General features: G+C 38.3%; 1 protein-coding gene and 1 pseudogene across 2 annotated transcripts in view; one reads left to right on the top strand and one right to left on the bottom strand.

Annotated features, from left to right (window-relative positions):
- The window catches only part of MTHFD2L (methylenetetrahydrofolate dehydrogenase (NADP+ dependent) 2 like), a 148,022-nt gene that overhangs the window by 103,404 nt on the left and 28,261 nt on the right, over nucleotides 1–16,357 (top strand). For both annotated transcript variants that reach the window (XM_058722284.1, XM_058722283.1), the window contains one exon: nucleotides 14,517–14,642. In XM_058722284.1, the coding sequence (XP_058578267.1) occupies nucleotides 14,517–14,642 (126 nt within the window). The remainder of the gene's footprint in view (nucleotides 1–14,516; nucleotides 14,643–16,357) is intronic.
- On the bottom strand, nucleotides 11,987–14,191 carry LOC131506270 (small ribosomal subunit protein eS1-like; annotated as a pseudogene).

Here is a 16,357-nt window from a genome sequence, read left to right as displayed (position 1 = left end):
CTTCCAATTTTTTTTTTTTTTTTGTCCAGGATAATCTGTGAATAACTTTGGCATATCCTGAGCATGTATTGGGTATTTTCTAATATACCAGGCAATGTGCTAAGTACTTTATATACATCATTTCATTTACTTCTCTAGCCACTTTTATAAAGTTGTTATCATTCTACATATGTAGATAGAGAAACTGAGACTGAAATAAGCACTTCTCCAAGGTTCCCTAGGTTTTATCCGTACAGCCTGGGATTTGAACCTGAGTCTTAGATATTGGCCAAGCAACAGAGGAAACTCGACAAGCACTTAAAATTAGCCGTGGCTAGTATTTTTGTCGTGGGTAATCCTAAATATATAGGTTAGTAAAATAGTAATTTGACATATTGTACCATCTGCCACGTTTAATACTCTCTTTATCAACATTTGTCTAGCAGCAAGATTTCTAGAGCAGTACCTTGTGTGGTAGATGAGGAAGAAATGCAGTTTACCTAATTGGGACATGTGGCCGGTGAGCTTCATCTCATCTGGTCCTTGGCCAACTGTCTACACATAGGCTGGTCCTTTTGTTTCCAGTGGCTTTATAACTTTGCTCTAGGAAACTCTTAAAAAGTATCTAAGGCATCTTCCTAGGCTCCTCTTGCATCCATTTAAGAATATGGGGCCATGACACCTTCTCACCCGCTACCCAGACTATGAGGAAAAGATTCGTTTGTTCTTGGACATCCCAAACCAATACTGGGTTTTTTGCCAACCGTCCAAGACACGGCCCAAGGCACATTCCTCTCCCTTGGAACCTCTTAAATCTAAGCTCTCATCACCTCTTCCAACTATCCTGACTTTATATTTGGCCCTTTCATTTTCTAGCTTGAGTCCCTCTGTCCTCCCTAAGTGTTAGTCTTTTGAAATCCAGGAGCCAGAGAGGAAGTTCTTCTCTGTTCCCTTTCTTGTCTGCATCACTTCTCTGAATCAATAAGCACAGATTGTCTCAGCTGCTGCTGGAATGCTCAAAGGAGGTGTGTAGCAGAAGCCCTGATAGGTAGTTGGCTTTTCTTTTTGTAATACAAGTGCCGAATAAGTTAGGCCCAAGAGCTTTGATTCAAAGAGGCATCCATTTCAAAGATGGCTATCTCAAGTAAACACCTCGCCAGCTACTAGATAAAGAGCCAGGCTGCCTCTCCCTGCCAGACTTCTTTGTTTTAGAGATCTTGGTTGACCTTGATAACTGAGCATTTGGGCTGTTTACATTTTCTCTTCCAGAACTTTGAATTCCCACTCTTGTGTTTTAACTTCACAATAACTTAAAACAATAACGCAAATTAACTTCCGATAAAGAGTGAGCCCAGGAAACCCTAGGCCCCTACCGTTGATCACAATAAAAGCAGAATGCCAGGCCTGTGCATTCTCTCCCTGCCTGTGATCTCAGCGTGTGCCCCCTGGTGTGCTATGCAATTTCCAGCTCTTACAAATAATACACTTTTCTTTGTCTCGAAGTTGCATGATGGTTATTGCTGAGGGTGTCTTACAGTCATAATAAAATCCACAAGGGCTCATCCAGCCACATTATTGGCTACTGACAGGCGGAGACGAGTACATAACAAGACAGGAGAAGGGAAGGTTAGCGCTACAGACAAAGGGAATTAGAGGGATTGTGAAAAAATGGTTTGTGTTTCCTGAATGTCGGGTCATTTGTATGCCTTATCTAGACCATGTGGCCTTCAGGAGCTACGTCCTTAAAGCAAAGGAATTGTACTCGCTGGTTTTCACATTTGACTCTGGGAAACCTAAGGGGCTGTTGGCTGGCGGTAGAGCCCCTCCCTCCATCTGCTCTTTTCAACTGGTACATCTCTCCTCACTTTGATCATTTTACATACTGAGCTTCGTAAACATTTTTCCTTTAAAGAAAGGATTACAAATGTTTGAAACCTATTTCATTTGACTTTAATACTCTGTCTACAGCATGGTGGTTAGTAATGTAGACCCTCACCTATTACCCCCACTGCCCTCCAGTCCCTGCTCATGCCCCGGATGCACCAATGTCTATTTGAAGGGAACAAGGTTCGGTTGGTGAAAGGAAGAGAAGCATGCATCCAGCCCTCACAGGTTCACTGGATTTTGCAGAGAAAAGATCCAAGGCAGAAGCTAATGGAACTACTCAAGAGTGATCCTGTGAATTTCTGGGAACAAAGGGATTCCATCCTCCTAAATGATCAAGTATGGCACAGAGCAGGGCCCTCCCTGGTGGCCCTCAGTGCTGTAAGGAATCTGGCACTGTTCTGGCATCCCAAGAAGCTTTGCAAGCATCCAGAAATTGTTCTTGTTATGGACAGTATTCTAATGGTAGGCGTCATAGCCAAACAAACATCCAACAGGAAACAAAGAAACCAGAGAAAAAGAAGATATACTCTGTGGTCATTGCCACTGAGTCACTAGTTTATAAATACTTCTTGAGGATTCCTAGAAATAACAGGGGGACTTCTGGGGGGAAGATACTGAAGTCCTCTTACTAGTATTATAGGTTCTATTTAGTAAGGATGCATTTAGCCATCATAGGACTGTCTCCAAAGCAAATAATGCTGAAGAAAGTTTTTCTAATCTACAAAGAAACATATACATCCATACAAATTCCACTGCAATTACTCTTGTTATTCATGTAGTAGGACAGCTTCCAGCTGAAGGAGTAATCCACCTGAATAAGCATTTCCATGGTGTTACTTTTATATCTGAAAAAGAGTTCTGGTTTTGTTCCCAGCCTCACCTCTGACTCATCATTGTGAAACTAAGAAATCATTTGGCCTCTCAGCACCTCAAAATCTCTCTTCTGTGAATGAGGATAATGGGTAAACCTTCTCTTGCTTCACTGAATTGTTGTGAAGTTTAATTAGATAATGTTTGCACAGCCCTTTGAACTCTACTAATTAAATGGATGTGTAAATATGGTGCTTCCTTTTATCAGGGTGCCTTGACTGAGCCATTTTATAAAGACTTGAAGATGACCATGATAGGATTCCTAAGGAAAGGATTTTTTTTTTTTTTTTTAACTCATGCGAACTCGATTCTGAGATTGTCAAATAGGCATCCAAAAATACCCAGCTGGGGTTCTAATTAATAAGGATATAGCCTCAGACTTGCGCAAAGGGTAATGTTTACGCTTTCCTATCAGGGTGAACTTAGCTCCTAGAGTATACTGGTATGCTCTGTGTGTGCTTTAGGTATTGGCATTGTTTGTAAGATGTTATGTTTAGTCATTATAGTTTGGTAAGATAACACTGGTGATTTGTTTCATGTCTGTCATATAAGGAATACACAATAACAGATTTGTGGTCACCTAATAAGAAAGCCCTAACTTTTGAAATATCATGATCCTGTGTAGATAACCCATGGGTTAGTCTACTTATCAGTCAAGGAGATTTTCTACCCACAACTGAGAAATCTTAGATAAATCAGAAATCCTCTCACTAAATTTTCTGATGGGAATACTTCCCCCTAAAATAATTATCCCAGTTATTTCTGAAAATTTGTATTAATAATAGGTCTTGTTTTCTGTCAGAAATCTATTCATAGATGGATTGATTGGCTTGGGATTAATTGGCAGGCTTCCAAACCTGCCTTGGGCTTTGGTGTGTAATTATATTTGAAAGCTAGAACTTTTTAATGATGACATTTTAAGTATATAACAATTAAATTTCATTTTTTACTGAATACCCAAAAATAGAGAATTGAAATGTTTCCTCAGGAACTCAGACCGGCCCATATGAGTTTTGAAAACTACTAAGTATCAAGGTGGGAGGTCACGACAGCAAATGCTTCTGTAAATTCCAATAGCTGGTTTATTGTACTTACAATGTTTCTTTTGTCGTATGGACTTCTTCTGTAAATTCCAATAGCTGGTTTATTGTACTTACAATGTTTCTTTTGTCGTATGGACTTCAGGAATACATGCACTGATGGACCAGCGTAATGTAAAAGTACTTTGAACTGTTAGAAACTTCAAATTCAACTTCTGACTCATATCTTCTGACATATATGTACTGCCCTGAATCTTCATCTGAATAAAAGAGCAGAATTCCAGGGAATTTTTGAATTCTTTAGGCCCTGGTTGAGAACTTAATGAAAAGTGAGGTGCCTTAGTAAACCCTGGGCATAATGGCCCAGATAGGTATAGTGTTGATAATTTCAGAAGAAGACGAATAAGTATTAATTATTGTGATCTAAAGGGACTCTCAAGAAAACACAATACAGATGTAAAACTAAAATATATTGCCTGAGGAGGCACAAAGACAAAATAGAATTTGAGTTTGCTACTACAGGGACCAGGGAATGAATATTCTACTTATGACTCTAAAATCCTGAATGAATCTATATCCTCACCCATTGGGATTTTTAACTAGGAGGATGAATAGTTTAAAAATCAGTCCATTCTCTATTAGTTAATTGTTTATTCACTTACTTTATTACTTTAGCTTGTGCTTTAAGAGAGTATTATGTGGAGTGCCTGGGTGGCTCAGTTGGTTAAGGGTCTGACTTCAGCTCAAGTCATGATCTCCTGGCTTGTGGGTTTGATTGAGCCCAGTGTTGGGCTCTGTGCTGACAACTAAGAGCCTGGAGCCTGCTTCAGATTCTGTCTCCCACTTTCTCTCTGCCCCTCCCCCGCTCATTCTCTCTCTCTCTCTCTCTCTCTCTCTCTCTCTCTCTCTCTCTTTCTTTCTCTCTCTCTCTCAAAAATGAGTAAATGTTAAAAAAAATTTTTAAAGAGCATTATGTAAATTTAGATAGAGATTTAAAGAGGTCAGTGTGAACCTTGGTGGGCTCAGCCTCATTAATCGTGCCAATGTCATAGAAGTGTCATCCACAAAAACTGTGGCACCTCCTTGAGATCTTCAGTTGGGTTTGAGTTAGACACACAGGTACCAGTAAATCTAAGTCAATATTCAAGTGAACTGTGGCCGCATTATGAATAGGGTGTTTTCAGGGGTTTTAAGAAAGAGACCATCAAAATGTCATTAATCTGCCAGAAAGTCCATATTCAGACTGCATCCCTCCTTATCAAGTTAGCAGGTGTGCTGTCACAGAGGAAAGATTGTACCCCTGCTCTGGGCCAGGACGTGCCGAATGTCTGAGGATTATTAGACACTCACCACCTGAGTAATTCATTTACTCCAAGGGAGACGTTGAATAAAAATGGCAGAGTTCAGGCTAGTAAAGTAGTGCTCAGATCAAGCAAAAGATTGTCCCTTAACAATCGTGAGAACTTTCTCCTTGCGAATTTGAGGGAAAATGGGAGATTGGGAATTTGATTCCTCCTCCTCCTCTTCCTCAAATAACCAAGTACGTTGTTTCCTTTCTTTAAGATTTCTTTTTCTCTTCTCTTCTTTTTTCTTTTTTTGTCAATTTTTTTTTTTTTCTGTTTATCGTCTCTACAGATGTCTTTACCAAGTGACTCCCTCTTTGTGTTTAATGATTGGAAGTGTCTGATTGTTTTCCTTGTAAGGCTATAAATTTATTCCAAGTCTTATTCTGGTTTTGTTCTTCAGCCCTTCCAAAATGTTCAGAAAGGTGCTGGAAGTCTGGCATTAAAGCTGTTTCCCACTGTGGTTTTTCCTGTGTTTAAATCTCCTATTTCAAGCTTAAGGTTATTCACAAAAAGTTAACAGAGAGCTCCCTACATCTGCATCAGGAGTTACTTCTGAATTCTGTCTAAAGACAAAGAGCTTGTCTCTGAGTTCCCCAATGGACAGATCCTTTCTTTTTTTTTTTTTTTTTTTTTTTATTTTTTTTAACATTTATTTATTTTTGAGACAGAGAGAGACAGAGCATGAACAGGGGAGGGTCAGAGAGAGAGGGAGACACAGAATCTGAAACAGGCTCTGAGCAGTCAGCCCAGAGCCCGACGCGGGGCTCGAACTCACATACCGCAAGATCATGACCTGAGCCGAAGTCGGAAGCTTAACCGTCTGAGCCACCCAGGCGCCCCAATCCTTTCTTTACTTATAAGACTGGGTGAGAATCCAGTCTATGTTCACAGGAATAATTTTAGGGATAGTTTCCAGAAGACCTTATCAAATATATACAATTTATCTAATTTCCTTTGATTTCTTATGTGATTTAGAGTTTTGAATTCTACCTTTCTATCCACTTCTTTTTGTTTTAATTTTTTTTAACATTTATTTATTTTTGAGACAGAGAGAGACAGAGCATGAACGGGGGAGGGTCAGAGAGAGAGGGAGATACAGAATCTGAAACAGGCTCCAGGCTCTGAGCTGTCAGCAGAGAGCCCGACGCGGGGCTCGAACTCATGGACCACGAGATCGTGACTTGAGCTGAAGTCAGATGCTTAACCGACTGAGCCACCCAGGCGCCCCTCCACTTCTTTTGCATATGAATATATGTACTGTTTGATATATATTTGGGAGTACTGAATTATTTGTTCCTAAAACTATTATTAAATCCTCTGCAAATGTTAGCTGACTAGGTTTTGGAAAATCTTTAACATTGACTTTCAGCTCAGAATAAGACAAGATCTTAAAACAAAGCAGTTTTCCCTGTTCTGAGGGGGATTTAACTTTGCAAGGCAACTGCATTTTGGGGGTTTCTGGCCAGCCAGGAGTGAAAGGAATAAGTCAGAAGAAAATGGGGGAAATAGCTGAGGAAAGAGGAATAATAGGATGAAGGCTATTAGGGTTGTGCTGAGATTTGAAGGAATCTAGAAGAGAGACCATTTTTAGGTTTTTCCATTTTGTTTGTCATGGTGAAGACATCTTTTAAGGGAACAGTTTTGGAATCTGAATACCTTTGGATACTTCCTCAAAACATTAAAAAATGCAGACCACTGGATGTGTGGAATTGTATTCCCTATATGTTCTAAGACACCTCTCCAATGAACACTTTTATTCACCTCAAAAGTTCTTCAGAATGGCTATTATGATTCTAAATTATCCTTGGTGAAATGATGCCATCTAGAAAGGTAAGTATAAGAATTTGGGATATGGTTGGGGTGCCTGGGTGGCTCTGTCGGTTAAGTGTCTGACTTCAGCTCAGGTCATGATCTCATGGTTTGTGAGTTCGAGCCCCCTGTCGGGCTCTGTGCTGACAGCTCAGAGCCTGGAGCCTGCTTCAGGTTCTGTGTCTCCCCTTCTCTCTGCCCCTCCCATGCTAATGCTCTGTCTCTCTCTATTTCTCAATAATAAATAAACGTTAAAAAATTTCTGTTTTAAAGAATTTGGGATATGGTGTAAACACGTGTAAGAAGCAGGAGTGTACATCAAATGGGGAAGATGGTGTGGGTTTAGACTGAGGCAAATCTGGGAGAGTCTGGGACTGGCCAGTTGAAAGTACGACTTATATACCTCATGCCTCAGCCCCCCAAGTCTAATGGCTGGCCCATCTCCTGCTGCAAACCTGACCAATAGGCCATTCTCCCCAGAGAGAAAGGTTTCAGGAGATTTCACAGATGAAACAAAACTGAGGAAAGTTCCCATAAAATTGTGCTTAGTGACCTGAGGCAAAGTTTTTCCATAGGATTTTCCAAAGTTCAAAAGACATATTTTGAATTTTTCAGTCCTCAGGGTCAGTTTGAAGAATGGATTTGTCCAGGTTACTCACACGTCTCCTGTGAACCTCTCCCATATAGACATACAACAAAAAATAACAGAGATATAGACAAATTGTGTTGAAAGTAATGAGACCAATTTCCACTAAGGATAAAAGATTTTTAACTGATTGGGTAATCAAAGGATTCCTAAAAAGGGTTCCTTATTCATAAAAAAAAAATGAAATAAATTCAGCATTTGGGGAGCTTTAATAAAATAAACCAAATTCCAGACTTATTACTAGACTTACCTTATCATTCTAGTTAGAGAGACTAACAGTTTCCTATCGTAGCAAGAGACTCAAGGGGCCACAGAGGCACCTGTGGTTTCTGAGTTGAGGTCTTGAATGTTAAGAGTGGTAACAGAGGAAATCTTCATGGATCCGCAATGTTGTTGAATACTGGCTCTCCCTGAACACCCAAACAGCCCATTGATAAGACAAATCTGAGCTTATGATTACAGAAGCATGGGAAAACACTGTCTTGGCAGTCTTTTAGGAGCTGTGTGCACCAGAGCTCTCTACCATCAGCCAACCTGTGAAGGTTGATTCTGAGCATCTCTTTCTAACTCTGTGTTCAGTGATGTCACTTGCTATCTTGAAGTCAGTCGTGGCAGGGATATTTATGCCATAGAGGAGTATTTATGCCACAGAAATCATCAAATTCCTCAAATCAGCGATTCCCACCCCCACCCCCACCCCAAGAGCCTATCTATCTGAGTAGTGTCTTGTGGCATAGAAGCAAAGCTGAGATGCTTAGAGGTTGAAAATTTGTTTTAAAGCAAGTTTTTTAATGCAGAGACTTGCTCAGGATTGGGTAAGGAGCATAACAGGGATTGGTGGGTACAACAGGGAGAGGGTTTTGAAGCAAGGGGTTTCAAGAGTCTTGGAGGACAAACAGCCATTTGAGACTACCCACAGAAAAGTCAAACAACTTGATGATAATTTAAATGAGTTTTTTAGTAACTTCCAGAGACAGTGAAATTATCTGTAGCTTCTACCTTTCTGAGCAAGGGTTTTCTAGAATAATAAAGTCATGTTGATGAAAACAGTGGAATAGTAAAGTCATATTAATGTATACAGTAAGCTATGTGGGTGTGGGTGGTTTCGGTTCTCATATATAACGCTTGAGCCTTCAAATTATATAAGATTTAAGGATAGGTTTCCATGGAATTATCTTGGCAAAATGTAAGAAATAAGTAAATAAATAAATCTCATAGGAAATAGTTACTTGAAATCACTGTTCATTTGCAAATTTAACAAAATGTAAAAAAAAAAAAAAGAACGATCTGACTCCACATACTAATGGCATTAAAAACCTATTGATATTTAAATATTTACTAAATATTTAAATGGATTTTAATTCTATTTCACTGTTATCAAACAGTAAGAATGTAAATATATTGCATTTGTATACTTGGAGAACTAAATATATCATGTCTAAGAAATTTCTTTTCAGTGCCTTTAAAAATGTAATTAATGAACAACTTTATACTTCCAATCATTTTCCTCTACAAGACAACAATGTAGATGGATGACTTAGAGTATTTAAGATATCTAAAACAGATTTTGAATGTCCATTTGTTATAATTCCAGCATTAAGTAAAGTCTGTATTATTTCTATGATAGGGTCAGAAGAGTGCAAGGATCAGGGGTGCTTGGGCGGCTCAGTCGGTTAAGTGGCTAGCTTTGACTCAGGTCATGATTTTGCAGTTCGTGAGTTCATTCGAGCCTGGCATGGGCCTCTGGGCTGAAGCACTGAGTCTGGAGCATGCTTCGAGTTCTTTGTCTCCCTCTCTGCCCCTCCACCGCACACTCTCTCTCTCTCTCTCTCTCAAAAATAAATAAACATTAAAAAAAAATTTTAGAAGTCTGCAAGGATCAGAAATGAATTAGTTGAGAGAAGAAAGAAAAGAACATTTAATTTGATGACACAAAAAGACAATGTTTAAATCATAGAAATGGAAGACAATTAATTAATTAATTATTCCTTTACCCTATAGTAAATATTTCTAGTGAGGAATAAGGGCAGTATACAGTTTCTTTTTGTGCAGTGTTTTCTTATTCTTAAAATATTCTCTATAATGAGCTGAAAGCTATTTCCTTTGTTCCCTCATTCTTTCATTTTTCTTTCTGCAAACATGTAGAGTAAATCTACTCTTTCTTTAACATATTGACAACACGACCACGATTATTGGGTTCTGCTTTCGTTTTCAGTTGTTTTTGTTTGTTTTGTTTTTCCTTAGATAGGCAACCTGAGTTTATTCAACCATTCCATTTCAGAGGTATTCAGTGTGTGGACCAGTATTAGTCCATGACTCTTTCTTACCTCTGGGAATCTTAGGTCCACAACAAGATAAGGCGCTGCACCAGAACATAAATCAACATACTTCACTGAAAAAACATTGCTATGAATAAATAAAGCTACCTGAATTAAACAATGTGTTTAGTGATATAGTTGTTTTACATTGTGCAGAAGCTTTTTTACCCTGTTGCAGACTGGTAGTAAGCAATTAAACCAACTAGTTCGACAGCACTTGCTCCATATGGCATGAGTTCTAGATACATTCTAATTATCCTTCTCTAGACCAGCCCCTGGATGTAACCAATGACTCCAGAGAGTCTGCTAAAAATATAGAGGAAAACATTATATCCTTATATCTGGACACTGTTTGTCTTAGAGTAGCCTTAATAGTTTTAATGAGCTTTTAGTCAAGTAAAACACCTGGTCAGAATTATACATTTATCCCCTTTTAAATTTTTCTTGCAACTTGTATAGTCCATCATTCCAAAGTGTGATACCTATTAGCTATTCTATCCAATTTTGTTCATTTACAAATATAGGGCTATGCAGCTATTGCTGTGTTAAGAAAAACAAAAACAAAACTAACTCAATCACCTTAAAGAATCACTTTTTTTTTTTTATTTCCCATGAATTTGGGTTCAGCTGGTCAGTTACAGTGACCATGGCTTGTTTCTTCTGATCTTGACTGGGCTTGCTCAAGCATCTGCCTTCAGCTGGTGGTTAGCTAGAGTCTGACTCGTGTAGGATGGCCTCAGCTGAAATGACTCAGCTTCCCTCCACAGGATTTATATCCTCCAGTAGGCTAGCTTGAGCTTGTCCTCAAGGCTGTCACAAGGTTCCAGGAGATATAGGTAGCACACAAGACCTCTTTAAGGATTAGCCCTGCCGCTGGCATAGATGAGAGCAGAGAAAGGCAGAAAATAGACCTGGAGGAAAACGAAGATAAAATAACCATAACAGTGCCAGTGTGTTCTTCCAAGTTCTTTATTAAAAATTTGGAAAATGGTACTGACAAATACTTTTCATGGAAGACCTCTGCAGACCTTCCTACAGATGCATTGACCAATAGTTTTGGAATATGTTATTTAACTATCCAGGATTGTACCAATTGGAGCTTTCATCCAACCCACAGTTTTCCATCGTGTAAATAAGGGTTCAGTGAAACACTTTGTCAAATTTGATGCTGCAACTAAGAAACGATCTGTAGTTTTCTGAACATAAGTGGTCATCACCACATTTAATTATGATAGCAAAATATTAGAGTTCAGGACTGCATAACTTATTATGATAATCCATGTGATAAATTATTTCATGTAGGTTTTAAATTTCAAATAATTGATAAAATGGAAAAATGTTCATAATTTAACTTTAATGGCAAAATGGTAGGATTTATAGTCACAATATAAGCAAAGTTATAGGTATCATATTTTATATGATATTATATTATATATATACATTATATATATTATATATAAGTATTTTGAAATCCTAGAAAGAAATACAATAAAAATATACTTATTATCTTTGAATGGCATGATTATAGTGATTTTTATTTTTATCTTAAACTTTTAGATTTTTTCTAGATTTTCTACAGTGGACATATGTGATGTCATCATCAGAAAAAAATAAACACATATTTAAGGTTTTTCTATTTTTTAATTTTCCTAACAATTAAAATCAAGCTCGCATTTACATCTATTTTGAAAATTGTGCATTTGTTATTGCCAGTCTGATATTCTCAGAGCAAATGTAATGAACTATTACAACCGAGAGAGAAATCTGGATCTTTCTCAAAAGCTGGATTTTAGTAACTATTTCATCAACATTTTCATCTTAAAAATATTTTCTGCAGCTATCTATAATCAACTTACGGCTTTTCTAAGAAAAGAAAAGATTTTATTAACCATCTATAAAACTTGCATCCGGATCACTACAGCTTAAAATAGATCACTACCCTTTCAGAGCTCTTTAGTAACTAAGAGCAATGGATAAACTCCAAACAACAACTCAGGGAAGTTCACATCGGAACATCGGATTCACCAAGCTTAGATTATTTAAAAAGAATGATCGATAATTAAACATCACACATAAGACTTTTTGTCACCATTAAATGTCTGAATTTTGAACAGATTCTTGGACTGTTTAAGACTCATATCCATCAGCTCGTTCAATATAGCACTGGTCTCGTCCTCACTAGCTTTGCCAGAACTACTACCTTCCCCATGAAGCTCCATGAGCTTTCCCAATTCAAACTTGAGCTTCTTCAGCACTTTGACTTTTCTGACAAAGATATCATGGAGTGGGTAAATAGACTGATAAGGCTTTTCTGATGCTATGTCTTTTCTGATGCTATCTGCAATCAGCTTATTGGCCATTTCTTTCAAGTCATTTGTCTGCATCTCTCGGGTCATGATCTCCGTCATCTTTTTCTGAATTGGGTGGACCTGTTGGTGCTGAGCATAAGGCGTCTTCCGAATCTGATTGCCGCAGTTTTTAATAAAACCAACACAAAGTAGATGAAGCAAATAACCATCAGTAATCTTGACATCAACATGGGCTTCAATCATGGTCTGCCTTTTTTTTTTTTTTTTTTTTTTTTACCATGGAATACATTTTGTCACGGGTAAGATCCATGCTATGGAAATTAGTCAGGCAGTTTGGGCCCTAAAATCCTCAGTAATTAGATTGAATTTTCTAAATCCAGTTACATCATTCTGCAGACCAGCAAGGCTCACTTCAAAAACATGACCATTGAGGCCATCAGATCCTATTTTGGTTCTTTGAGTTCTTGTAACTAGTGTTTTTCCAATATTTTTCATATTGAACACAGCTGGTGCTTTCACATCATACCCATCTTTCTTACAAAATGGGTCAATCACTTTCTTCTTGGCTCCCTTTATGCTGCCTTTCTTAAGGTGCTTGTTCTTCAGATTGCCATGGCACTGCTCAGGGAGCCAAAAGGCTAGGTTTTCTTTTTCTATTGGATTCCAAGAAAAAAATGGGATTTTATTACTATCTTTAGAACAATACTCAATATCTATGCTAGAACTGATAAAAAGAAGTTCTATGGGCTAGGGTAGGAAAGCATGAGAAAAAAACATATTTCAAACATTGATGCCTCATTGGTTATATTATTATGTGACTAAGGAATGTATCAGGTAGCTACATCTATTTTAGCACTGTTTCTTTATGGCCATTAAAATCTTAATTGTACTAAAAATCATATGCCATCTGGAATGCATAAGTGGATAATTTAGGTAGAAGAAAGCCCCTGACAACACAACATTGAGTCCTTTTCATGCAAAGGATGTAGAATGTGAAAATGAGTAAATCACCTGCTAGACACAGTGTCCACCAGAAGCATTGTGATAGACTAAAGATGGCCACAAAATCTTTGATTTTCCTCCCACTGAGAAATGGAGTTTCTGTCTGTCCTCTTAAATCTAACTAGATTCTGTCACTGCTTGACTGATAGAATATGACAGAAATGATATTGTGCCAGCTCCCAGGTTCTAGGCTTCAGTGACCGGCAACTTCTGCTTCCTGTCTCTTGGAGCACTCACTCTTGGAAGCCAGACGCTAGGCTGTGGGAAGCCCAAGCCACAGGAGAGTCCATGCCCGTATGCCCCAGTTGACAGCCCCAACTGAGCTCCGCCAACTATGAGCAACAACGATAGCCATGTGAGTGAGCCATCTGGGACAACCAGCCTAGTCACACTTTGAGGTGACTCCAGCCTCAGCCACTGTCTGAGTCCAACTATGTGAAAGACTCCAGTGAAGATCCATCCAGCTGAGCTCAGTCATCCCACAGAACCACGAAATGTAATGATAAAATATTTTAAGTCGCTAAGCTTAGGAATGGTTTTTAATTATTAACAAAAATAACTGGAACATTAACCATTGTTAGCTGATACCGTTGTACTTGAAATAAAGTTTGAAAATAATTATAGAAAATGCATGGTGATGTAAGATCTCTGTAGAGCGATCTTTCCCACTGCAATGGAGAAATAGTAGAGTTTAGTATATCTTATACCTTTCCAAGTCATATACAGACATAATGAATCAAAGAAGCAAAGACAAAATAAGAAGAAAGCTCAAAATAACACTTCATGTTTGGAGTTGATAAGATACCACTATGTGTGTGGCACTTTAAAGTTTACCACCACCCTGAGCATTTAAATTATTTTCACTTCATTTTTTTCTTTTTATCCAACCCACCCCCACCCCACCTCACCCTTCTTTGTCTCTACCTCCAATTTCCAAGTAGTTTTCATTCCACCCAACCTCAACAGGAGCCTGTTTCATAGCCATGATGTCCCTATGCTATTTATAGTATGTGAAATATACAAGGATGCGACTCTAGTGGATATCCATCTGGAGAAATCTGATAGCAATCTCTGAGGTGAAAGGGTAAATCCAGGTAGGATTTTAAGCACAGAAGCCCCCATGTGCTGCCTTTATTCTTCTGCTTCATCGGAAATGATCAAGTGCCATTGGTCTCTTCCTAGAAACAGTGTATGTTGTATATTTTTTTAAAGCCATGACAACAAAACATTAGCTGTATAAACCTTTGGTATGCTCAAGGACAAAGTTTAAATATTTTCCAGAGTGTTTTACAACTGTGTTTTGCTTTCAGGTATTCCTAAGTTGATCACATCTGATATGGTTAAAGAAGGTGCTGCTGTAATTGATGTGGGTATCAACTATGTCCACGACCCAGTGACAGGAAAGACAAAACTGGTTGGAGATGTGGATTTTGAAGGTAATAAACTATCTCTTTTGATAAGTGAAGACAATGAAAGATTCTACTTTGCATGTTTTTATGGTAGAAAGAGAAACTTTGTATTTGATGCAAGCATTATTAAGTTGATAATCATTACACCTCTTTCCTCTGGGCAAAAGTTTAGTCACTTCCATATTTCCTTCCTTCCTTCCTTCCTTCCTTCCTTCCTTCCTTCCTTCCTACCTTCCTACCTTTCTCCCTCCTTCCCTCCCTTTTTCCCTCCCTCCTTCCCTCCCTCCTTCTTATCCTCCCTGCCTGTCTTTCTTCCCTTCTTCCTTCTTTCCTTCTCTCACTTCTTGGGAGGAAAATACAATTACACCATTAATATTTAGTTTTATATTAGGGGCACTTGGGTGGCTCATTCGGTTAAGCATCAGACTTCTGCTCAGGTCACCATCTCCCGGTTCAGTTCGCAAGTTTGAGCCCCGTGTTGGCTTCTGTGCTGATAGCTTGGAACCTGGAGCCCACTTCAGATTCTGTGCTCCCTCTCTCTCTGTCCCTCACCCACTCATGCTCTGTCTCTCTCTCAAAAATAAATAAACATTAAAAAAAAAATTAAGTTCCTTATAGTATAGGTTTTGCAGGTTTTTAGTGAAAGAATGCAGCTGACCTTCTGTACCAGGCATTATTTTTACTTTTTTTGGAGTGTCTCTATACTTTGCTATCCATGCTATATATTCAGCCATTCACTCTTTTTTGTTTTTTGAGGCACATTTTATTTATTTTTTATTTTTTTATTATATGAAATTTATTGTCAAATTAGTTTCCATACAACACCCAGTGCTCACCCCAAAAGATGCCCTCTTCAATGCCCATCACCTACCCTCCCCTCCCTCCCACCCCCCATCAGCCCTCAGTTTGTTCTCAGTTTTTCAGAGTCTCTTATGCTTTGGCTCTCTCCCACTCTAACCTCTTTTTTTTTCTTTTTTTTCCTTCCCCTCCCCCATGGGTTTCTGTTACGTTTCTCAGGATCCACATAAGAGTGAAAACATATGGTATCTGTCTTTCTCTGTATGGCTTATTTCACTTAGCATCACACTCTCCAGTTCCATCCACGTTGCTACAAAAGGCCATATTTCATTCTTTCTCATTGCCACGTAGTACTCCATTGTGTATATAAACCACAATTTCTTTATCCATTCATCAGTTGATGGACATTTAGGCTTTTTCCACAATTTCAGCCATTCACTCTTAAAGCCTTGGGGTGTGTTTGCTAATCCTAACTATATTTCAGATCTGGAGAGTTACCTGGATAATTCAAGTCAACATTCCTCACTTGTATTTTAAAGAGGATGAGGAAGAGGAACTAGGATAACATTTCTATGGCCATTGAAGGGGATAAGGCAGCAAATATGTAGTAACAAAAAACAGTTGTAACTCAATGCCTTATCTACTGAGCCCCTACACAGATAGTTTTAGATACCTGACCCCTAATCCAATTTTACTTCCATATCTTTGTCAGATACTTGGATGCATTCAGATTTTCAGTATAATCTAGGAATCCTTAGTTGTCCAATAAGATATAAATTTAGTAAATGGAGGTATTTTCATATTAGAAATCTAATATATACATATATATTAGATTAATCATTTGGCCAAAAAAGCAGGGCCATGTCAAGAACTTTATCAGCCGTAGGTGTGTCTTTATAGACAAACTAAAAGGAATAATAGATGACATGATTTTTTAAAAAAAT

The sequence above is a fragment of the Neofelis nebulosa genome, chromosome 3, assembly GCF_028018385.1.
Source record: "Neofelis nebulosa isolate mNeoNeb1 chromosome 3, mNeoNeb1.pri, whole genome shotgun sequence".
NCBI lineage: Eukaryota > Metazoa > Chordata > Mammalia > Carnivora > Felidae > Neofelis > Neofelis nebulosa.
Note: the sequence above shows the minus strand (reverse complement) of the source record. Positions and strands in the feature narration are given on the sequence as shown.